We start from the raw sequence: 23,733 nt of genomic DNA, 5'->3' as shown, positions 1-23,733 counted from the left end.
TTAACGTGTCCACAAGCACCATACAGCTCTCAACACGCCTGCACACCATGTTTATTTTCTGTTTGCACTCTGAGCGAGTACCAGCTTAAGCAGCTCAGACGCTACGGCCTTTCAAGTCAGGAGAGCGGTCGTGCTTACGATACAGCCGCAGCCCCGCACCCGGAGGAGCTCACAGCACCTCCCCGGCCCCAGGGTACGCAGCAGAGACGCCACCACGGCACGGCACATACGTAATTTAAACACGCCGCTTTACTGAAGAGGCGGGAGGACACTCGCCCTCTCTCCCACAGGCAAGACCGGGGACACCGGCCCCAAGCAGCCCCCGGCACCTACCACGCACCACGCACCGCGCACCCTAACCCTGCCCCGGGTCCCCTCAGCCGCTCCCCCCCCGCTGCTCCCCCCCATACACTCTAGAAACTGCTGGAACCGCCCTCCCGCGGCAGGCTCATCACTGCGCCCCGCCCCTCGCCCTTTCGTCACCTCTGACGTAAAGCTCCCCTGCAGCTTCCGGCCATTGGTGTGCGGACGTTCGAGTCACGCGGCGGTTGGACGGGAGTAGCGGCGTGACACGCTATTGGCTCTCCCTGCCGCGCCAATAGGAGTTGAGCAGTTGGATTCAAACGGTAGCGGGGTGGGGAAGCGGGGGGTAGGTTGCGGCGGTGTGTGTGAGGAGGGTTTGCTCAGTACGCTCTTTCTGCCGCAGCCCGCTATGGACTCCAGTCAAATCTACTATTCCGACAAGTACTCTGACGAGCAGTACGAGTACCGGTACGAGGGTACTGAGGGAGTCAGCAACGGGTTGCTGCTGGGCCTTTCGCGGAGGAGGGAGCTTGGGCAGCCGCCTCTCCCGCGGCTTGTGCGACTTTGTTGGGAGTTGCCGCTGGCGGCAGTTTTGTACAGCTTTCTGCCATCTGCGGGAGGGGGTGGTGATGGCTGGCCCTTCCTGGGCCATCCTCTGGTGAGCGGCTAATTCAGGCCCTAGCCAGAGAGTGCTGAGGGAGCCGGCGGCATACCTGCCGCGCCTAACCAGCGAGATGGCTGTGGCGGAGCCGCGCTGGGCTCGGGCGGTGCTGCCGGCGGTGAGCTCTCGGTTCCTGCCTCCGAGAGCTGGGCAGCGGCCCCGCAGAGCGCCTGGGGTGGCCACAGGCATCCTCTCCGCTGGCTTTCACAGCAACCGCGGCAGGCGTGGCCCGCCCTGCGCCGCGTTCGGTGCCATAGAGAACTGAAACAGGCAGAACGCACTTCGCACTTAAGGGGACCGCATTGTGCTGTCCCAGTTCGCGCTCTGAATGCGGATGAAGCACGCGTGTTGATTAAAGTGCCAGATTCGAAGGCAGTAAGGCGACGTCAAAACACAGCACTGATAAGTGTAGATCATAAAGCCTTCCAGTCAGCGTTGTAACTGCTAGTTTTCAAAGCTGTGTTACAGCACCGTTCCTGGATTATAACTGGTAACAACGGTACAGTTCAGTCCTCTAGGCACACTTGAAAGTGCTACTACAAATCAAAGTTTTCTTTCTCTTTCTGTGGAGATACAGCTCTTACCAGCTGTCTCTTACAATATCAAAAAAGAGATTAAAGGCTTTGCTTTCTGTTAAATGAAAAAGAAACTGCAAATGTGGAAAGCATTTGTAAGTTATTCCTCAGCTGAGAGATGAGGTGATTAACTGGTGTTCTTGTTCTTTCCAAACCAACATTGTAGTATCTGTGGAAGATACACTGCTGGTTACAAAATACAAGCAAGAATGACTTTTAGCAATCATTCTAAAAGTTCAAAGGCCTTATTTTTGAAATAGATACAGCCAGTTACCAGGAACACATATGTAGCATGATATAGGGACTAGGCTGTTTCAATACACAATTGCATTATAGATGTAATGTTTAGTAGACAAAGTGGTTTTAAAACTGCGTTTTGGGGCAGGTGCTTCATAATCAAATTAGTGGTATGGGTTAACACCCAAGGCTTCTCTATTGATAATATGGGTATTCATAACTGAACTTGCTTACTGTCTTACAGTGTAGATCTGTGCAAGTTTTCTAGTGTATGCAGGCATTACTGTATATTGCGTGTGTTTAATAATTAAATCTTTACAGACATGTAGTGCTGCCCAGAGAACTTTCAAAACAAGTGCCAAAATCTCATCTTTTGTCTGAAGAGGAGTGGAGGCGACTTGGTGTTCAGCAGAGTCTTGGCTGGGTTCACTATATGATCCATGAGCCAGGTAAGCACACCTAAGCAGAAATAGATGAGCAAAAAAGTCTAAAATGCCAACTGCCTGGTGCTCAGCTGAAGTGTATAGTGCATAATTTTTCCTGCTATGGAAACCAGCTGGAATTCACTCCTCTTATTTCCTTGCTATTTTAGCCTTTTGTCCACAAAGGCAACATACCAGCTTTTAATTTAAACCTTCATATCTTGCTCTTGGTAAAATGCCAACCTTGTCCTGGGTATGAGGACATACATATAGACAAAACATGCCAAACTAGGCACTGTTCTTACCTCTGCCTATAAAAGTAGGTTTCTTGTGAGCTCCTGAATAATACCAGTAGCTTGGCAACTGAAGCAAATTTGATACAGCAGCATATCTTCAAAGCAAAAATCTGACATACCTACTTTTTATGCAAAAACTTAATAGATGCTCAGGTAGACAGTGTCCTGAAATGTCTGCGGTACAGTTTGAACTCCAGTTACTACTAGAGTAGTAGTAACTAGTAGACTCTTAGAGCCTACTAAAGGCAGCACTTAAAAGCAGTTTCTCAATTATTGGAGTGTGAAGCCCTAAAACTCTACCAGGTAGGATGAAAACAGCCATTCAAGGTAACTTACCCTTGGCAAGCCTGACTAAAAAGTTAACTGGTGACAGGTGAATTCCAGCAGTGTGAAGTTCCAAGAAGAAATTAGTGTAACCTTCCAGTGTTCCCCTTACCTGAGCACATTTGACATGTTAGGCTTTTTTGGAAGAGTTTACAATCAAGTCAGGTTAATAACGTAAAATGGTTGTATTAACTGAAGTGGCTTTTGTTGATGCTTGACACTACAGTTTCCTAGTATAAGTTAAAGTAACAGAGTTTGGCAAGTAGACTACTGTGGAGAGACAGTAACAATACTAACTAAAAAATGGGGGGGGGGGGGGGGTGTCTGTATTTTTCCAGTACTTTCTTCCTGCAAGTATCTTCAGTTTATGATGGCAACAACATCTGGTATAAAACTTTCAAAAGCACTGGTTTGACTGTTGTAAGGTTACTGAAAAGTTGTTCTGTTAATACTACACATGGGGCCGTATTTGTGGGCTTCTTGATCTGTTTATTACTGACAGTGAACTTCAACTATTGCTCAAGACTTACTAAATGGAAGAAATTCCTGTAAGCAAGTCTTACGGGACAGACTGACACTGTTCAATTTTATTTCTGCAGAACCGCATATTCTCCTCTTCAGAAGACCTCTTGCAAAAAATAAGCAGAAATGAACCACTATCTATAAATCATCTCCTGGAATTATGTATATGTGTATATATGTTGGTAGTATTCAGTGAATAATTTAAAATGTACAAAACATACCTGTGGATGAACTGTATTAATCACAGCAACAAAAGCTCAGTTGAGTGAAATTCCAAGTAGGCTCCTATGGTGTTCAAAGGGTGAAGTATTCAACTACTAAATCTAAGCGCCTGTCTGACTTTTCAGTACATTTTATGACTAAATTGTCACTTCTCCTGTGTTCAGTGTTTGCACTCAGGATTTTACGCTGAAACATACCATGTTAAAATCTGATGAATTTAGAAATAAACTATTTTTATATGCTAAATTTAGGAATAAAATATTTTAATGCTCTAAACCCTAAGTGCCTAGAGTTTTAATTCATCAGACAAAACAAATATTTATTGTCTAACATGTTAAGACATGAACTTATTACCATTTACTTCAGGAAAAAAAAAAAAACCAAAACCGGTTAACTTGCGGCCTGAACCTGTTAGTGTCTGAGCTATGTTTGGACAACTCCCTCAAAGATACAGTTTTAGCTTTGGGATTAAGCTGTATGGAGTCAGGAACTGGCCTTGATCCTTGTATGTCCCTTCCAATGCAGAATGTTCAGGGATGACTTTGTATTGACTTGTCTTAAGATGTTAAATAGTGCTTACTATTTTGTACAGATACTCTTACTATGCTGGTTTGATTTACTTTGCTATTATTGGTTTATCTTTCTGCTGCAAACTTTTTAGTCTGGGCTTTTAGCCTGCACCTCCTGTTTTGCATCCTTAGGCAGTAGTGGCTTAGTGTCAAAGCGAACTGAATGCTTTTCACGAAAGCAGCTGCTGGTTATATAGTATGGATAGTATGAGCTCAGTGCTAGCAAGAGTCTGATCAGTTCTGTTTTAGGAAGCTATGTGCCAGCGAAGTCGAGCTGCTGGAGAGACTCCATCTGATGTGCAATAAATTGCTTCAAAACAGTCACTGTGGCATCCTGGGATCCTGTACTAGCAGCTGTACAACCAGATTTTCAAAAAAGGTGTTCTGGTATATTTGGTGATAGAATAACTATTACCAGTGGCTGTGTCTGCTTTGTTTCAAATACAAGCTAGTATCATGGCTCCATAGGATCTGTAAGGCCAGAAAACCCAGAAACATCTGCTTCTAGCTTAACTGATGTAGTACATGCTCAACCTGTGTAATGTGTGCTTGCAATTAAGGGTGTTAAAATGATGGACAAAGGTAAGTAACCTGCCAAATATGGTGAAGGAAATAACCCTTGTGATCTTTCAGCTAAAGCTGGCTGCTAGCTGGGTGGTGTTTAAATGGTCTGTAATAGGCTCTTGGTGCTGAAGTAAGACTTTACAGTCTTACCCCATGGAGTGGAGCTTTCCAAGGGCTGAGCAGGCACCCTAATTGGATAAACCATCAGTAAGAACCGTGCTGAACCGTGTTTTGCCACTCTTCCCCGAGGCTTTGGCACCAGAGTCCTGGGTATTGTCTCTTCATCTCCCACTACTACTGGTTGTTCCTTAAACCTCATCTGTTACTGGTTAAGTGCCTACTTTATGCCCTTCTGCCCCTTCTCTTGGGGGCAAAGCTCGGCTGCACGTTGCGGCAGGTTGGCTCGGACAGCACCAAGCCTGTTGGAGCCCTGCGTGTTTCCTCCACCGCCGCTGGGCCGGGGCCTGCCACTCGCCGGTTCTTCGTCACGCTGCAGGCCCCCCTTCTTCCCTCCGAGATCCCTGCTCGTCCCCGTCCCACCTCCTGCGCCGCGGGGCGGCACCGAGCTGCTGCCGCCCCTCTCAGTGGCGACGTCATCTCGGCGCGCCGCTGCACAGAGCGCGGGTCGGTCGGGAAAGTGCGAGCGGGCTGCGCTGGCGCGGGGTCCCCGGCCGCCCAATGTCCGCGGGGAGGCGGCCGCGCCCGGGCCCGAGTGGCGAGGTAAGGGCGGCGGCGGCTCCTCGCACGCCCCAGCAAGTCCTGGGCTGTTGCGAAACGGCGGTGGGGAGCGCCGCCTCCGCCCAGCGTGGGATCGGGAGGCGGCCTGCCTCGGCCCGTGGCGGCCCTGGGTTCAGCGGCGAGCTGCGCCGCTGCCACTGGCTGCGGGGCCGGAGGAGTGGGGCGGGTGTCTTGCACCGCGCCTCCGGTCAGCGTGTGGTTCCTGGCGGGGGAGAAGGGGCATTCTGGGAGGGCAGAACGGGGGAGGAAGCCCGAGCTGATGCACGGCGGGTCACTGCCTGCCCCTTGGGCAGGTGTGTGTGTGAGCCCAAGGCACCGCTTCCAGTGAGCGTGAGTGTGAAACCCGCTTCTTGCTCAGAGAGGGCGGGGAGCCAGCTGATAGGACACACAGGCACACCCCGGTCACTAAAGATGGGTGCACAAATTCTGACCAGTAGCAGCGGCGTCGCAACAGATGGTCTGGTCAGGATTGGGAGTCTTAAGTGGTTAGCCTGCAGTCACAGTTGATTCCCGTGATACGGTGTGTCTTTAGTGAATAAAGAAGCCTCAACAGTTGCTCACTAGTACTTTGCTTTAACTGCTTCCCGAGCTTATGCAGTTCATATATATGTGTACTCAGCTGTACCAACTTCACGTTTTATTTGTCACCGTTACAATGGATGTACGTTGTATGTTTGGGTATGGCAGGTAAATTCAAAACCAGAAAAGTTTGTAGTTTTAATTTATGTTAGGCTGTCAGAGGTCTTTAATCGTTTATGGTACAAGTGACTGCTGGACCACCAGAGGATGCAGGGAACGCAGTTCACATGTTCAAGTACTGAAATTACCTTCCAAATGGTTTTAAAAGCCTTGTGCATTGTTCAGTTACTGAAACTTGCTTGCACAAGTGAAAAGAATCCCAGGTTTCATGTAGCATGGCAGTTACCCCAGAATACACAATCACCTATGGAAATGACTTGTGTCATCTATTAGGGTGATTAAAGCTGTGTAATGTAATGGCAGTAACACTGGGTCTCATTTCAGTGTCCACCTTCCACATATACATATACAGTTTTAGCCAATGGTAATTCAGAACAGATGGAAAATATATCTTAAGGCTATGTAATGAAGTATTCATTTTGGAGAGGCTACCTTAAAGTACATATGTACTCAAAGGCATTATTGTTACCTGCTTCCAGAGATTGATTTTACAGTAGTGCTACTGTAGTTATGAATTGTAGCTTATTTTGTTCAAATCTAAAGTAAGGATTCATTTATTAACATTTACTGCATCTCTTATAAAGTAAACCTCTGTTCTTTTCATAACTGACCTTAGTGAATATTTCATGTTAAATGTATTAGAGAAAATAACTTTCCAGAGCAGTCGTGGTTGTCCTAGAATTCATTAGTTTTGTTTCTCTTTCCATTTCCTTTGGCGAGCTTTATTGTTTTGCATGTTTTGTTAGATAAGAGCAAACTAACGCTTTCCTGTGACAGTTAAGCTCACAAGGTTGAGTATTTTTCACTTACAACATTAATCTTCAGATGCATGTAGCCAAAAAACGTTTTGTTTCTCAGGGCATCAAATTGTCAGCAGATGTCAAACTAGTTGTTCCAAAACACGCGGAGGCAACTGTGGTGTGGTCAGAACCCTCAGAAGCATGTGCCTTTCCTAGGTACTTAACTACATGCTACCCACTTGTTCAGGAACCATCTCTGGATAAGTATGTATATTTTCTGATTCTTATTTGTTAGGGGATTTTAATCTTGTTATGGACATTGAATATTTTTATAAAGTCAAGGCTTTCATGCCTTAATATTCTAACTGTAGAAACACTTGTGCGTTGTCTTTAATGATTTAGGGTTTTGCAGTTGTGTTCTGGTGTATGTCTGGTACCTCGTTTGTTGTTTTCAAGGGACCGTTTGTTGTTTTCAAGGGACCCGTATTGTTACAAAACATTAAAGAGGATTTGTTGGTCTGTAATGATCTGGTCGGTTTGTACTTTAGAAAGAGCTGAACCCTGTCCTTGAATGATTGTGTTATGACAAGGCTGGGGTAAATATAGTGGCATAGAAGGAAGAGAAAGATCCTCTAAGAATGTTTCTCATGCTGTAAAACATTTTAATGATGCATAGGGCTCCTCCTGGGTCTCTGCTCTACAACCCATGCATCCTCAGAAAGGCAGGTTTAGTAAAAGTGCTGCAAGTTTCTCAAAGGCTTTTTTTTTAATAAGGCCTGGAAAAAGAAGGCATTCATGGTAGACTTACAAAAGTATTGTTAACCACAGAGCAAGCTAGAAGATAGTCCATACAGCAGGATAGGAAATAATCAAGTCCTGTAAGAATCTTTTGATGTTACATAGTTCTCTGTGTGATTCTTGGCTTCTCAGAACTTGTGCACTGAATTAATTTTGCAGTTTCTGCAAAGTTATTGGTGCATTGTAACAAGTTAGGTTAGAGCCTTAGTGAACACCTTCATTCTTTGTAAGCCTTTATTTTATCCTACATGAAATCTAAGTATTTTCAACCCATTTTGATTTGTAATAGAAATTTAGCACTGAAGTATGGCCTGACCTGTGCATTACAAAACTCACAGCTTTAGCATTAAATTAATTAGCATTAAAAAACCCCACCAGCAGACAGCAGCAATGTTCTGATGAATGTTTTCCCTTATTGGGACTGAGCCATAGTTGTTTTTTTGATTCTTCATTTGTTACTTTTCTTCTCTGTGTGGGAACTATGATTGTAAGAATTGCAGCAAGCAGTAAGAAATGTGTTATCTGAAGCCTCTTGATTTCTGTTTTTCATTATTTACCAAAGATTCAGATGTTGATGCTGTTCATGGTGTACAGGTTTAAAAACTAAATTCAGCTTTCTTAAGCTGAGAAATTTCCTTTTTCACTAATCAAACTTAGATCTCGGAGTATAGTTTCTGTCCAAACTGTAGGATGAAATTGGAAGGGAATGTTGAGTATACATTTGAAGGAAAAAGGAATGCCCCAGGCACATGTTTTCATAAACTGTGATGGTTAAATTAAGGTCAGTTAATGATTATCTTGTAATGCTGTATTGTAGTTCATGTATTAATTCTTGCTCTTGAGCCCGTATTTTATACCCTATAAGGTGCTATACTCCTACTTTGTTATTACAGCATTAATTAAGACAGGTTTTAATGCTTGCTCTGCTGTGGTCAAGTATGTAATGCATGTCATGTAGTTTGACTGTGGTTTTGGTTTGTTCCAAAAGAAAAAGCCTACTGAAAGAAGATACAAATAATTTTGATAACCTTAAACAGAAATGACGACTGTAACTGCAAAGCAGGCTAGCTTTGAAACTTGGAGACAGATAAAATATCTGTGTTTTAAAATATTTGCTAAACTGCATGTTTGCCCAAACCAAAATTAATTATTTTTAAAGCAGTCCACAGCATTGACTGAATACTTAATTGAAGTAACATGGAATAGTTTTCTTCTGAAATACAGATTTCTTGTTAAACAAATTCTTCAGACATGGAATGATACGTTTATTTAGGCAACAAGCATATGCTGAAGTTGTGCTCTGGAATGACTTCTGATCTCTTTCTCAATATCACATAGTATTCTGGGTGATCCTGCCTTCCGTGAATACTCCAGCTGCTCTTACTCACCTGATGTTGTTGCAAATGCATATCCAGTAGCTGGCTCACAATATCACTGTGACAACTCAACACACTCTAATGGTTCAGGAATAGTCAGTGAATCAGCTGATCAAACGTATCTAATCAGCCAAGAGAGTAAGAGTCTTTCAAAGGTGAGCAAATACTTTTTTTTTTTTTCTATTAAAACTAAATTCTTATTTTAAATCAGTCTTTCTAAAGATTTGGTTTGTTTTTTAAAGCGAATAATCACTCTCTGTTCTTGTGATAATATATGTCATTTCAAGAGGGTGGTAGTAATGTGCCCAGTCACACTTCAAAAAAAAGCTTATGGAATGCCACATGTCTTTTCAAGCATTATTTTTGGAACATGAGGGGAATTCAATCCTCTTTCCTCAGAGAGCAGCTTCAAGGTAGGAACCCAGAAAAACCCACAAAACCGAAACCATTCACTACTTTCATTTTTTGACTTTTTTTTTCTTTTTTTTTTTTAACTATTTGGGCCTAAGGGGGCAAGTGGAAGGACTTTTTTTTTTAAAGCCCTGTGGCAGCTTCCATGAACCTGAGTTAAGAGAGACCTGGTGGCTGTAGTCAGCTATGTGGCTGGTTGGTGATGAGACCACATCTGTCACTGAAGGATTTCCAAGAGCTGCTACAGATAGAAAACAGTCCATAGGAAAGTACAAACTTGTGTTGGTATGGTGAGGGAATAAAGGTTCATGTTAGAAATATTCTCTTTCAATCAAAAGTAAAACAGGTGCTCAGTAAAAATGTCATTTTTTGTGTGTGCCTTTTTGGGGATAATTTTCATGAAACTTGGATAATATTTTCAAACAAAAATGTAGACAAACTTCTTGAAATACAAAAATAAAGGAAAAAAGCCTGAACGTATTATTAACCAATCTTCCTCTGTGGTTAGATGTTGTGTCTCTTGGATTTGAAAGGCTATTGTTGTTTCCAACAGGTTCAAGTAATCTGTTCTTCAGTCACATCTCTCTGATGGACTTTACTCTCTAGTCAGAGACCTGGTAACTTCACTGTGGTCAAGCATGTGTAAGGGAAGTTGTAAGATAGGTCCTAAGCATGCATTACTAGACATAACATACAAAGGCTAGAGACCTAAAATCAGTAGTTTTCTCGCTGAGAGAAAACTTAAACACTGAAGCTGTCTGGGGAGGTAGCTAGCTCAGCATTAGCACAGGTGATATAATGTGAAGAAACTTAGTTTAGCTACTGAGAGTTCTGTAGTCTCTGTAGGAGCTTGGGGTGCGCTATGTACAGTTTGACAGCCTTTTTGCCATTGTTCTCTGTTTTGGTTTGAGTTTTGGGGTTTTTTTTTGTTTCTTTGGGTGTTTGTTTTTTTCTGTGAGCTTGAAGAGAAGTGTTTGGTGTTTGCAGCTTTGCATTAATTTGATCACATCTCCTAAAGCTTTAACAGTTTAGCTTTGGAGGCCAGGAAATGCCTTGTACTACCACCCAAGAAAAGAATGTTGCTGCCAGATGTACTTTGAATTTAGTCCAGCATCCTGTGATCAGAAAGAGTTAAGCCACTCATCCAGGTTGATACAGTATACTTTGCAGAGATGCAAGCCAAGTGATTGTTCCTTGCCTGAGGTACTGGTCCTTGAGACAGCTCTGCCAAACTTTCTTGTGAGAATCACAAGGCTTTCAGGACTTCACAGTGTAGGTGAATGTGTTTCCTTTACTGGGATTTAATAGTTGTATGTTTTCTACTTACTTCGTCTACGCTGATTGTTTTGTATATTGTGACATCAGTCTTGCCTAGTTTTGCCTTTAATACATTGTTTAGTCGAAAGATTTGAATGCTCTTGAGATTTTTGCCCTGTTCCCGAAGAAGCTGTTTTAGAACATCAGTCTGGGTGATTTAAGACCAAACAATTGTGAACTAGTGGAAATGCTGAGATCTTAAAAATACAGTTGTCTAGATACATAAGGAGTAATCAATCTCTCTTGTTTGGGCTATAATATGTGCTAAAAATGGCACAGTTACCAAGATAGAAATAAATAACAAATCTCTAACTGGCTGTTCCTGGTTTTACTGGTTATTTGTGGTTATGGTGTACTAACTATGTTGTATTAACTTGGTGGTCAAGCTCCACGTGTAGAGGTAGTTAACTCTAACCCAAGGCAAACTTGATGACTTTACAAAGTTCAAATAAAATCAGCTAAATATGTCACAAATACTTGCAGCAGAGGAGACCAAAAGAGAGTGAGAAAAAACTAGACAAGAAAAGGCATGATGGAGATGACTCTTCTGCCAGAATTGTGAACAAGACTTCGTACCAGACCTCTGCACGCAGCAGGGATTCCATGAAGCCAGGTACGAATGTATTGTTTGGTTATAAATAACATCAGATGGACGTGAAATGGGTGACTGTGATGTAGCCTCCAGTTTGTGACCATGTTTCTAAATCTAGAATAATTATGAAGTAGGATTTCTTTCCTGTGTGACTTCTTGACAAGGGACAGTGACTTACATCTTTTTGCTTATTGAACAAATTTGTGTAAACTGATATGAAAATTTTCCTGAGCAGGCATCTGAATTTACAGTTGCTTGTTGAGTAGGTGGTATTTATACCTGTTGGTTATAATTGTTAAGTTGTCTCTTTTTTAGTATGAGCTGTGTGTAGCAATAGTTCTTGTGATGGTTAGTATAGTTATGTCAACTAGTGTGCTATACAACGTACCTTGAAATGATCACAAGCAGGTTTAGTTATTGAGACTTTACATGCTTTTTGCAGACAGGTTCAATAAAACTGCAAACAAGAAGTCAACTCAGACTCCAAAAACAGAGTCTCTTCCTGTACCTGCATTTGAAACTACCGTCCTGGATTTCCACAAGGCACAGAGTTTGGGAAGCAATGAGAATGCACAGCATAGGAGTGGACGCGTGTGTTCAGCAGGAAGCAATATTACGTGCCTTAGTCAACCACAGATGTCTTTTTGGTTGAACACACAGGTTAGCTGATACTGTCATGTTGTCAAACTCATAAAAATAACACGCCGAAAGTTCAAGCATTTCTGAATGCAAGTATTTTGCATTCAGTGTGGTAGTTTAAGCACCTTGCAAGCAAGGAAGTTCAGAGTTAGAGGTTTTACAGTTCTTTTTGTGTGTGCTATTAGTGCTTGCTGTCTCCTTTTTCTCTTTCTCAGTATTCTTCTGTTGTCGGTACTGCCAGTAGACAGGGGAAAGCCAAGTGCTATTAAAATTTAGATTGGTACTGCTATGGTCTAGACTTCTGGCTTGCCTGTATGGAGCATACATGTTCCTGAGGTTTCTTAACAGCTTCTTGTTTTCTCTCTCACCTGGAAAAAAATAGGTAAGGAGTCACTTATCCAATAGTTTTAACATAAAAATAATGTAATTGCTTTGTGCTATAAGATAAAAACAAGAAACAACTCCAGAAGGATAAAAAAAAAAAGTAAGCATTTCATTTTATTCTTTTTGATTTCCCTTGATTCTCTATTTGTTAGTAAATACAATACTGACACATTCAGCAGCATGTCATATACACTGAATCAGAGTTTTCAACAGTGATTAAAAAATGAATAATCTTGAAAGATCCAAACAGCATATTATTTCTAGTGCCTTCAGTGGAAAACTGCCTGTGATGGAAAAAAGATCTTGCTGCTGTCAGTTGTGTTTCCTTTTACATTGCTACTTTGAGTGTGATGATGGACTTTGTTTTTAAGGTATTTGAAACGTTAAAACTTCATTTTGTTAGTTCTTAGAATAATTGTTTGGGTGCTTTTGTAAAATGTAAGAAGTCATCATCCTGCTTTTACAGCATTGCAGAGGCATTTGATTATGTTTTATAGTGCTATAGGGTTGAAATGATGGGTTCACTGAGAAAAGCAACAAAAGAAGCCAGGCAACAGAATCCCCTACAGCTTTATCTGCACAGGTTGAGGATTTTTTTAGTTTGGTGGGGGGGAGGTATGTTTAGCTCTGTTTAGGTCAGTGATGTTAATGCTTCTTTTATGATAGCTGGCTGACTGTTTTACAGAGTGATTCCTCTGCGGAAAGCAAAGCTTCAAAAAGAACTTCAGATGAAACAGTAGCCAGCTCAATTCCCTCTTCATTTGATGGTAGAGGTAAGCACTCCAAACACAAATTATTTGCCTGTATTTTAACTGCTTGCATTTCACCAGTTTGAAAAGCTAAAGTGTTCTGAAGAGCTGTTGGTGTGTAACATTAAAAAAGGAATTAAACAGTGAACTCATTACAGAAGAAAAAAAAACTGAACGAAGTTTCTTTCAAATGTGATGAGTGCTTATTGCTCATTCTTGCTCACAGATTTCATCAGCAGATTAAAATGGATTACAGAATCATAGAATCGTTTAGGTTGGAAAAGACATTTAAGATCGAGTCCAACCCTTAACCTGTCACTGCCAAGTCCACCAAAACTGTGTCCCTAAGCGCAGCTTCTGTGCATTGTTCAAATAGGTCCAGGGACAGGAACTCAGCCACTTCCCTTGGCAGCATGTCCCAGTGCTTCACAGTCCTTTTGGTGAAGAATTTTTTCCTAATACCCTATCTAAACCTTGCCTGGAGCATCTATTTCCTCTTGTCCTATTGGTTGTTACTTGGGAAAAGAGACTAACACCCACCATGGTACAGCCTCCTTTCGCGTAGTCATAGAGAGTGATAAGCTCCCCCTTCAGCCTCCTTTTCTCCAGATTAAACAACCCCAGTGCCCTCAGCTGCTCCTTATAGGATCCTTCTCCAGCTTTGTTGCCCTTCTCTGGATGTGCTGCAGCACCTCAATGTCTTTCTTATAGTGAGGGGCCCTGAATGGAATACAGTGTTCAAGGTGCAGCTGAGTACAGAGGGACAATCATTTCCCTGGCCCTGCTGGCTACACTATTTCTTTTTGACTACCTGGACACAAGCTGGCTCTTGTTCAGGCGCTGTTGACCAACACTCCCAGGTCCTTTTCCACCAAGCAACTTTCCACTCTTCCCCAAGCCTGTAGTGTTGTATGGGGTTCTTGTGACCCAAGTCCAGGACCCAGTGCTGAGCCTTGTTGAACTTTATTATGCCATTGGCCTTTGCCCATCAATCCAGCCTGTCTAGATCCTTCTGTAGCGCCTTCCTGTCCTCAAGCAGATCAATACTGCTGTTTTACTTTGTCATCTGCAGACTTACTGAGAGTATACTCGATTATCTTGTCCACATCATCAGTAAAGATATTAAACAGGACTGGCCCTGGTACTGAGTACTCTCTTATGTCATTGTTGCTCAAGGGCAAGTGTTGCTGTGGTTGTCACCCATCTTGTGTAAGAGGTGATAAAGTAACGCATATTGATTATTGGAAGTCTGTTGAATCACAGAATCATTAGGGTTGGAAGGGACCTCTGGAGATCATCTATTCTGACACACCTGCCAAGATTATATTTTTTTTGCCTAGAATAAATGAGAGGTAAATAGTTGATTAGTCTAGATAAGTAGATTTGTTTTAAATAGCTGGCAGTCTGGAGTCTAGCATGTACCCCAAAATTATTCTGTGGCATATATTATTTCTGTTAGGTTTTTTAAACTAAGAAGTGTAGCTGTGGAGAAACATGATGCTGAAATGCCCCCTTTTTATTTACCTGTAGTCTGGCTATGGGGATGCAGAACTTGGTTTTGCTTATTGTTGTTGGGTTTGTTTTAATAAACTGCAACACATTAACAAGTGGCTAGTTTCAAGTAAATATTTAAATTTAATTGAAATCCTTAAATCCAGAATTATGTGCTAACAGGTTTTGTTCAGTAGGGCTCTGTCTTGGAGGTATCTTATGCATTGAATTGTCTTAAGTGCCTCTCACTAGATTTTTGTGTGTACACAGACATGCAACAGTCTGGGCAGTTCAGTCCTTATCTTCCCACTGACCTTCAGTAAGGATTCAGAAAGGACAGCTTAATCTGCCAAAGTGCTTTGAAGGACCCTCTAAAGATAGAGTTATTCCAGAAACATTAAAAGTCATTTGATAATGTTTTTCTTCTAACACTATCCTCAGTTTCTGTCCCCCATAAGTAGAAGTTTGTTGTGGGTTGACCTTGGCTGGCAGCCGCACTCAGCCAGATGCTCTCTTCCTTAGCAGGACAGGAGGAGAAAATGATAGAAAAAAGCTTGTGGTTCAAGATAAGAAGTCACTCATCACAGGCAAAGCAGACTTGACAAAGATTTATTTGTTGCCAATTAAAAACAGGGTCAGATGGTGGCAAAACAAACCCCAAACTAAAACCACTTTATTCCCACCCTCTCTTCTTCCCAGGCTCATCTTCACTCCTTCATTGCTGACTCTTCTGCCTCTTCATTGCCCTGAGTGGCACAGTGGGATGGGAGTTCCAGTCAGCTCTTAACAGCTTCTCTCAGCAAAGAGAGCAGCAGCTACTTCCTCTGCGGGGACACAGCATGTCTCACCATGGTCTTCTCCATGGGCTGCAGGAGCATCTCCTCCCCCTCCTTCTTCACTAACCTTGCTCTCTGCAGGGTTGTTTTTCTCACACTTTTTCTTATCCCTCCTCTCACAATTACTGTACAGTGTTTTTACCCTTTCGTAAATACGTTATCACAGAGCTGCCACTGGCATTGCTGGTTGGCGCAGCTGTGTCTGGCATTGGGTCTGTTTTGAAGCCAGCTGGGGCTGGCAGAGTCCATTGTTTCACAGAGGCCACCCCTGCAGCATGCTTCTACTACCAGGACCTTGCCATGTAAACCCATTACACAATTCAGTTTTTCACTGAATTTTTTTTCTCATTCTTAAAGAAAAGATTTTGTTCTGTATTTGCTGTGTGGTAGGAATAGTTATAAAATTGTGAGTTCTTTGAAAACATTGATACCTCTGAGTGGTGGTGGGTTATGTTCTTGTACACTGAGGCACATTCACCTGATACAAATGTCTGTAAAACCATGGAGTTTTTAGAAAGTAGAAATTACTGATGTCGCCTTAAATGTGAAAGCTGTGTGAGTGAGATAAATATTAAAGGAATTTTGTGTATAAATGTAGCAGAAGTTCATTATTTTAAAGAAAAATAACTTAGAAAATTAACATGGAATTATTTGTACCTAATCACTCTGATTTCCAATTACAATTTGATTGGGCTAAATGTATGTATATAGTGCTGGACAATATATGGGGTGGTTACAATTCTAGAAAGCTTTCTGGAGAAAAGAAGTGTGTGAATGTCTTAATTCAGTCCTTCCTTAGAAGGAATATGGTGCTCTGCTGTATTTGCTAGTTCTTGATTAACTCTTGATCCTTTTTCTTTTGAATATTTGAGAATTATTTTTGAGACGTTTTTGTATTTTTCCTGATAGCATTTCCTGAAGCACCTGCAGATGGCTCTGCTCAGCCACATGTGTCTTGGGCCATGGTACTTTCACAGCCCCCGAAGAAAATTGTGTCATCACCAGTACCTGAAGGTCTTTCCAGAGGGAAAGGCAAGCAGGGTAGTAACGTGAAGGTACTTGAGAACTGTCTGCTCTAAACCAATTTCTGTCACTGTGTCTCCTGTTGTGAGACATTGCCATTTTTTCCCTAGGCTCTGTACAGTGTCTACTTCTAGTGTAGCTTTTTAAGAAGTAATATAAATTTACCTTGCCCTTATTAGCATTTTTCTTTGCTTGTAGTGGAAAAAAAATAACAAGATGTCAAAAAGACAGCGCTACTCCAGCAACATGAACTTTCAGCTTTTAGGCTGGGTTTTTTTCAGATTCCCTCAGAATGAGACATGAAACATGAAACTCTTGCCTTATTTGGGTGGATATTTCCTAGTGAAATCCCAGTAAACCCAATATAGTTTGATAACTGTGCAGTGTGCTTCAAATGAAGATATTTTTTCCAGTAGCTCTAAATTTCTAGGAGATCTTTAATTTTCCTGTTTGCTTAATGTCCTAGCCTGGACTGATTAAGATACCCTTTAGTTGTATAAGTGTGATCATTTGGTAGGTGGTACTGAAATAAATCAATTTCTAAGAATCATACCTCATGATTTTTTCCCAGCAGTCAGAAACAAAAAATGATGCTAGTGAAACTGAGCCTGAAGAAGGGTCAGAAAAGAAGAAAAAAAAGAAGAAAAAGAAGAAAAAAACAAAGTCGCCCACTGATGTGGAGAAACCTCAAAATGAATCTATTATAATACAGGAACCGCCAAGGATTGAGGTACAGTGAAGAGATCTTTGTTGTTGTTTTTTAAAGTTACATAAATGTATTAGAAGACCAGGTGTTCACACAGCTTTGTACAAATTCAAGTTCAGATCCCATTTGTAGGGGATATTGGTTAAAGTCCATTTCAGTTGAGATGATTGTCAGAAGTTACTGGTAAGGAATAGTTATGCCTTTTGACTTGTCACATGTTCAGCAAGCATGGAGGAATACAAAAGTCTTAGGATTAAATTTGGAGTGATGCATCTGAGAGTCTACATGTTAACAAGTTACAATAAAGTCCAGTTTCCTAAATTAAAATCATTCTGTAGTAACTGTTGCAGAAAGCAAAGTGCACAAGGGATGGAGAATACAGTGGGTACCATAGTGTGCGACAGTTTTAAAGAATGTGGTACTGGTATTAAAGTTCTACCCATATCACATTTGGAAGCAATTTCTATGTAACACAGTTGTCATTGCTTCCATTCCTGGTTGTTATTTTTTTTTTTCCAAATTAATATATGCATATTAGTATTTTGATACTCTTGTGTATAAGCGGTTTGAAGGCTTGAGACTCTCCCACATTAGAGAATTGTATGATCCATGGTTTAAGTGTGCTTCGTTGAAAGCCCAGTATTGTACAGCACTGTGAACATGTGTTGATCTATAAGTTTGATCTAGTTTACATAATGTTCAGTCTGTGAAATAAAAGCATAAGGAAGCCTTCCTAGGTGGCTTCAGTTCTGTACATGGAGCATGGAGCAGAATTATGGCTACGCATTCTTTTCATGATGCCATCCATTTTCCTGGAACAGCACAAGAAATTACCGTTACAGATCTCTTTGTTAGACAATTACAATTAGAATCAAAGATCTGCAGGTTCTTTCCCTCATGAAAACATCCCTATTTTTACTGTATACTGCCATACAGTGTCTGACCTGTAAATAACATACTATCTGAATGTAAACGGAGTAGCAGTGTTCACAGAAAATAGTAATGGGGCTGTTGAAGAAAAAAATGGTAAACAATGGCATAGAATAATGGAACAGAACATACGCATTGCACTGAAATGTGTGATGTAGATGCAGCATCTGTTGTGACAGCAGGGGACAGCTTTCAGACCCTCCTGGTTTGCTAGGAATGCTTGTGTGCTCATTAGTGTGAAAAATGGGTGAGACACTTGTATAATGTTCTTGAAATAGAACAGCATGAAAGGATCATACACACAGAACTTCACAGCCACCCAGGATGTTTAAGAAAGTTCTGCTATGTGCAGCAGCTCACTGGAGCGATATATTGGATTGCTTGTTAGTTTTATAAAACTCACTCATTTACAGACACTCTTAAGGAGCACAAATTGATGCATGTGCTGAAAAGTAATCCTCTTTTTCTATACACAGTGATAGACCCTAAGCTAGGTATTTCCCCTGAAAAAAATTAAAGCTGCTATTGATACTGGGGTTGGTGCTGGCAGTACTGGTCAAACATGCTATCAGTCCTGGAAATTATTAGGAAAATAGAAAAAAAAATGGATTATGATAATACATAAATTCAGAATGTGTCCAATCTAAATATAATGTGGATTTTGTTTTCTTGTGTTTCCCGCACTCCTTAAAAAGATACACATACTTGAACTAAGATAGATAAAAGGCTCCAAAAATAATCAAAGATATGAAGCAATTTTTGTGGGAGGCAAAACTGAATAAACTAGGACTTCTCAGTCGGTAAATTAGATGACTAAGTGATAATCAGAAGTGATAAGGAAATAAAGAAATTATTTAATCTTTGTCCTCATTTTGTTTGATGTCCTCTGGTTCTTACAGGTGATGAGTTAAGAGCAAATACAGGGAAGTGTAACATCACGCTAAGCACTAGAGTTTAGTTATTCATTCTGCTACAGGACTTTGCAAATGCCAGAATTTTATTTGAATTTAAGAAGTGTTTGGTCAGACTGAAATAAAAATTAATTCTAGTGAGGTCTGTATAAATGTGAAGGTACTAGCTTTATTTCAAGATATCCCTAAGCAAAGAGTGCGTTAATGAAAAGCTTTTCCTTTTCTTGCAGTCATCTTTCGGCATACTCCCAAGCTTCTTTAAAAATAGTTCACTGCGTGAAGTATGTCTGTCCTTACGCTACAGCTTCCTAGCTTGGGCTGTTTAAATGAAGTCTTTCAGGCTGCAAAATAAATGGTGTGTTCAGAAGCACTGTATCACAGCTAAAAAGGCCTTTCAGAAAGTGGGAGGAGAAGCAATGGAATGAAAACCAAGCTGGTGGATCAGGTTCATTATGATTGAGATAGTGGATATAAGGTGACCAGTGTAGAGCAAGCTCCAGTCTGTCTGCACTTAGTTAATACAGAGTCTGGATAATGTTTCCTCTGCTAATAAAATTACTCCTGTATCTAAGCCTACATAATCACTTGAGCTATCTGTTTATTTCCATACTGTAGTCAAGAGTTGCTACCCTTTTGCCTGCGCTTTTTGTTCTTCACTACTCACACGTTTAAGGCAGAATTATGCAGCTGGAAATGGTACTAGGAGAGCAGGGAAATTGTTTGGAAGCCTGTTAAATGATCTGAAGAACTCTCCTTTAGGAGTCATTTACCTCTAATTATTTGTATCAGCTGACAGCAATAACAGCTTGCTGTTGGAAGTTTCTCTTGTAAGCTCTAAAAGCCCTGAATTAGCCGCTGCATAGATGACTTAAACATTGTAGTGTTAATCATAATTTCTGTCACTGTACTTGGCTTCCGAGTTTTTGATAAACAAGTGTTTATCAAAAAAAAAAACAAGTGTTTTTTGATAAGCAGAGAGAAAACAAGTTTTCATGTAGGAAAAATAAGTTTGACCATATGGACTTAATAGTTCTTATTACAACTATAATTCAGGGGGCCTATATGGATGCTGGGGAGGGACTCTTCATTAGGTACTGTAGTGGTAAGACAAGGGGTAACGGGTTAAAACTTAAACAGGGGAAGTTTAGATTGGGTATAAGGAGGAAGTTCTTTAAGGGTGGTGAGGCACTGGAATGGGTTGCCCAGGGAAGCTGTGAATGCTCCATCCCTGGTGGTGTTAAAGGCCAGGTTGGACAGGGCCTTGGGTGACATGGTTTAGTGTGAGGTGTCCCTGCCCATGGCAGGGGTTTTGAACTAGATGATCTTAAGGTCCTTTCCCACCCTAACTATTCTATGATTCTATAATTCTGTTATCTTCTGATTTACTTGTGTAGGATGCTGAGGAGTTTCCTGATCTGGCAGCTGCCTCTGATAGAAGAAACAGGGTAGGATCGCAGAAATCATCATTTACTCCTGCTGTCAGGAAGCAGTCTGAAGTAAGTTGTCTTACAACATCATGTGAATGTTAAGAAGATAAGCAGTAAAAATCTACAAGTTTTGAGTGTGACTAAAGGTGGAATTCTTTTGCCTGGTGTTTATGATGTGGGGCTCTGCCCATTGCAGTCCTTTTAGGTACCCTGTGGTCAATGAAGAGCTAATCACTGTATTCAGTAGATTTTTATCATACCAAAGGAGATACCTTTTTGGTCTCTGAACTGCTGCTAATTCCAGTATAGACACTTCTAACTAGCACCCAAAGTTAGCTGAGATGAACTGTTTTATGTAGGTTTTCTTCCTATAGGTAGTGTTCTAGTTTAATTTTACATGTCATAAAAATAATAGTACAGCACTTTAAATTTCTATGTTTGCTGCTGGTTTCAGCCCAGAAAGCCAGCCTTATCCTGGGCTGCATCAAAAGGAGCGTGACCAGCAGGTCGAAGGAGGTGATCCTGCCCCTCTACTCTGCTCTCGTGAGACCTCACCTGGAGTATTGTGTGCAGTTCTGGTGTCCTCAACATAAAAAGGACATGGAACTGCTGGAACAAGTCCAGAGGAGGGCCACGAGGATGATCAGGGGACTGGAGCACCTCCTGTATGAAGACAGGCTGAGGAAGTTGGGGCTGTTCAGCCTGGAGAAGGCTGCATGGAGACCTCATAGCAGCCTTCCAGTACCTGAAGGAGGCCGATAGTGATGCTGGGGAGGGACTCTTGATTAGGGGCTGTAGTGACAGGACAAGGGGTAACGGGTTCAAACTTGAACAGGGGAAGTTTAGATTGGATATAAGGAGGAAGTTCTTTCCTGTTAGTCTGGTGAGGCACTGGAATGGGTTGCCCAGGGAGGTTATGAATGCTCCATCTGTGGCAGTGTTCAAGGCCAGGTTAGACGTAGCCTTGGGTGATACGGTTTAGTGTGAGGTGTCCCTGCCCGTGGCAGGGGGTTGAAACTAGATGATCTTAAGGTCCTTTCCAACCCTAACTATTCTATAATTGTATTCTATATAATCAAATTTCAAGGGCGTCTGAATAGTGTTAACACTTTGTTCTCAAGCTGTGCAAGGGTAAGAGTTTGAGTCTAACATCAATTATAAACCCAAGGGGTTTTGTTTGTTGTTTTTTTTTACCACGAATGAAATAAATCCCAAATATTAATTTGGGAATTCATTCAATATGGGAATGGATCCCATGCTTAAATCACAAGATTAGAAATATTTACAAATATTATTGTTCTTGCAAAGTAAATCACATAAATAATAAATGTCAAATTCCAGGTTTCTGTTTCTTAGAAACTAGTTTTGCTGCTAGAAATGTTTGTCATTGGTTTTGTTTCACTATGAATATTAGTGGTTAAAAAAAAAAAAAAAAAAAAAAAAAGAAAACCACAAAGAAAGAAACCCTTTGTTTTCTTTGTTTGAGGCAGTAAATTACATTGACAGGGAGGAACAAGCAGCAAAAAACAGATTGCTGCTCAAACCAATTTTCTTATAAAATGCTATTCAGACTTGCACCTTAGATAATAGAAACCTTTTAGCTTTGTAAATATATGTAGGATATAGGCTTTTATAAAGTTGTAAAGACATGTTCAGTAAGGCACTCATACTCTTCTGTAACAGGTATTTGAAGATGAAACTGCCTTACTGGTTTTTGTTTTATTCCAAATCTGAAAAAGAAGAAGGAAATCACAAGTCTGTAGCATGGTAGCCAATAGATGATCACACTTTTAGAAGGTCATAGTAAGATGTTCCCAAAGCCTTCTCCTCTTCAGGTTGAAGAACCCCAACTCTCAAGTCCTTTTATGATAGGAGAGCTGTTCCATACAGCTTTTCCTTCTCTAACCATTTTTGTGTCCCTCCTCTGGACGTGCTCTAGGATGTCCGTGTCATTGTTGTGCTGGGGACCCCAGAACTGCACACAGGCCTCCAGCTGGGGACACATAAGAGCAAAGAGTTAGAATCACTTCCTTGTTTCTGCTGGCCACACTTCTCTTTATGCAGCCCAGGATACGGCTGGCTTTCTGGGCTGTGAGCGTACACTGCTGGCTCATGTTCCATTTTTAGTCTACCAGGACTTCCAAGTCCTTCTCTGCAGGGCTGCTCTCAGTCCCTTCAACCCCTACTCTTTACTGATGCTGGAGATGGCCCTAGTCCAGGTCTAGAACCTTGTACTTGGCCTTGCTGAACTTCATGAGCTTTGCACAGGCCCAGTGCTCAAGCCTGCCAGGGTCACTCTGGATGACATCTCTTTCCTGAAGTGTATCAGCTATGCTGCTAAGGTTGATGTCATTCACAAACTTGCTGAGGGTACACTCAATGCTACTCTATATGTTCCATTTGAATTTAGTATCATCTCACTTTACCCTTTTCCATGTGTCTATATAGTTTCTCTTCCTTATCACCTTTTGTCTCTGAATTTCAAAGATTCATCTAACAGAAGAACCTTGGAATAGTTGGTCTCCCACACTAGATGGAATTCCCAAAGTGGATGGGCTGTCAGGGAAGCAACCTTCGTCTTCTATATTAGAAAGAAACAAAATGCAGGTAATTGAATTCATGTTTGAAAATAGATTTCAAAATCACAGAGGAAATTAGCATGTTTAAACATAAGACTAAGTCCAAACTCATCTGCGATTGTATTCGTACACTGTCGTTCATACTTTGAGATGTGACAAGATCCTCTTTATTAGAAGCAGTAATTGCCAGCTTTCAGTTTGTGATAGAGTGTTTAGGGAAAAATGCTGCATTTTCATTAATGTCTACTACCAGTGTAGTTCCAGATATCAGGATTTTTTCTTTCAGCTGTCTTGTTTGATCATGGCATAAATCCACTCCTAAATGATTGTCTTAAGGAGTCGGGAACGTCTTAAAAGTGTTCCTGGTAGATTAAGACAAGAAGGCAAGGAGATGCACTTAGTTTGGGGCAAGGAGGAGACATACAGAGCATCAGTGAGGTCAGTGAGTAGTTCCAAGTTGGTGAGTAGGTTCTGCTGTAGCTCCGATGCAAGATGAGGTCCTAGGCTCAGAAGGAGGAGGACCTTAGGGTTATTCCTTAACCCTGTTGTAACAGAAGCTATAATGAGTTGATCTCCAGGATAAGACTTCTAGAAGTACAGAATCTGAGAGTTATTTGCTTAGTATGTTCTGCCTTCATAGTTTTCCTTTTTGTAGTCTATTCATTTGTAATCTTTTTATATTCTGAATCATT

The 23,733-nt window shown here is 41.3% G+C and overlaps 2 protein-coding genes across 4 annotated transcripts in view; both read left to right on the top strand.

Moving 5' to 3' along the window:
• Positions 1 to 630: 630 nt before the first annotated feature.
• CKS2 (CDC28 protein kinase regulatory subunit 2) lies at positions 631 to 3,838 on the top strand. The gene is made up of 3 exons (XM_065662137.1): positions 631 to 771; positions 2,098 to 2,225; positions 3,418 to 3,838. Exons 1-3 carry the CDS (start codon positions 713 to 715, stop codon positions 3,468 to 3,470), a joined length of 240 nt encoding a protein of 79 aa, XP_065518209.1. The 5' UTR covers positions 631 to 712; the 3' UTR covers positions 3,471 to 3,838.
• Positions 3,839 to 5,292: 1,454 nt separating this feature from the next.
• Positions 5,293 to 23,733, top strand: part of SECISBP2 (SECIS binding protein 2) — a 30,250-nt gene continuing 11,809 nt past the window's right edge. The window contains exons 1-10 of one of the 3 annotated variants that reach the window (XM_065663436.1): positions 5,293 to 5,415; positions 6,991 to 7,136; positions 9,009 to 9,201; positions 11,261 to 11,387; positions 11,809 to 12,026; positions 13,075 to 13,162; positions 16,375 to 16,520; positions 17,060 to 17,218; positions 20,430 to 20,531; positions 22,950 to 23,069. In XM_065663436.1, the coding sequence (XP_065519508.1) occupies positions 5,374 to 5,415; positions 6,991 to 7,136; positions 9,009 to 9,201; positions 11,261 to 11,387; positions 11,809 to 12,026; positions 13,075 to 13,162; positions 16,375 to 16,520; positions 17,060 to 17,218; positions 20,430 to 20,531; positions 22,950 to 23,069 (1,341 nt within the window). In that variant the 5' untranslated portion in view covers positions 5,293 to 5,373. Of the gene's footprint in view, positions 5,416 to 6,990; positions 7,137 to 9,008; positions 9,202 to 11,257; positions 11,388 to 11,808; positions 12,027 to 13,074; positions 13,163 to 16,374; positions 16,521 to 17,059; positions 17,219 to 20,429; positions 20,532 to 22,949; positions 23,070 to 23,733 lie in introns of all 3 variants that reach the window. The other 2 variants (XM_065663437.1, XM_065663434.1) reach the window with 2 other exon arrangements.

This window comes from Lathamus discolor, chromosome Z (genome assembly GCF_037157495.1).
Source record: "Lathamus discolor isolate bLatDis1 chromosome Z, bLatDis1.hap1, whole genome shotgun sequence".
In the NCBI taxonomy this organism is placed as follows: Eukaryota; Metazoa; Chordata; class Aves; order Psittaciformes; family Psittacidae; genus Lathamus; species Lathamus discolor.
Note: the sequence above shows the minus strand (reverse complement) of the source record. Positions and strands in the feature narration are given on the sequence as shown.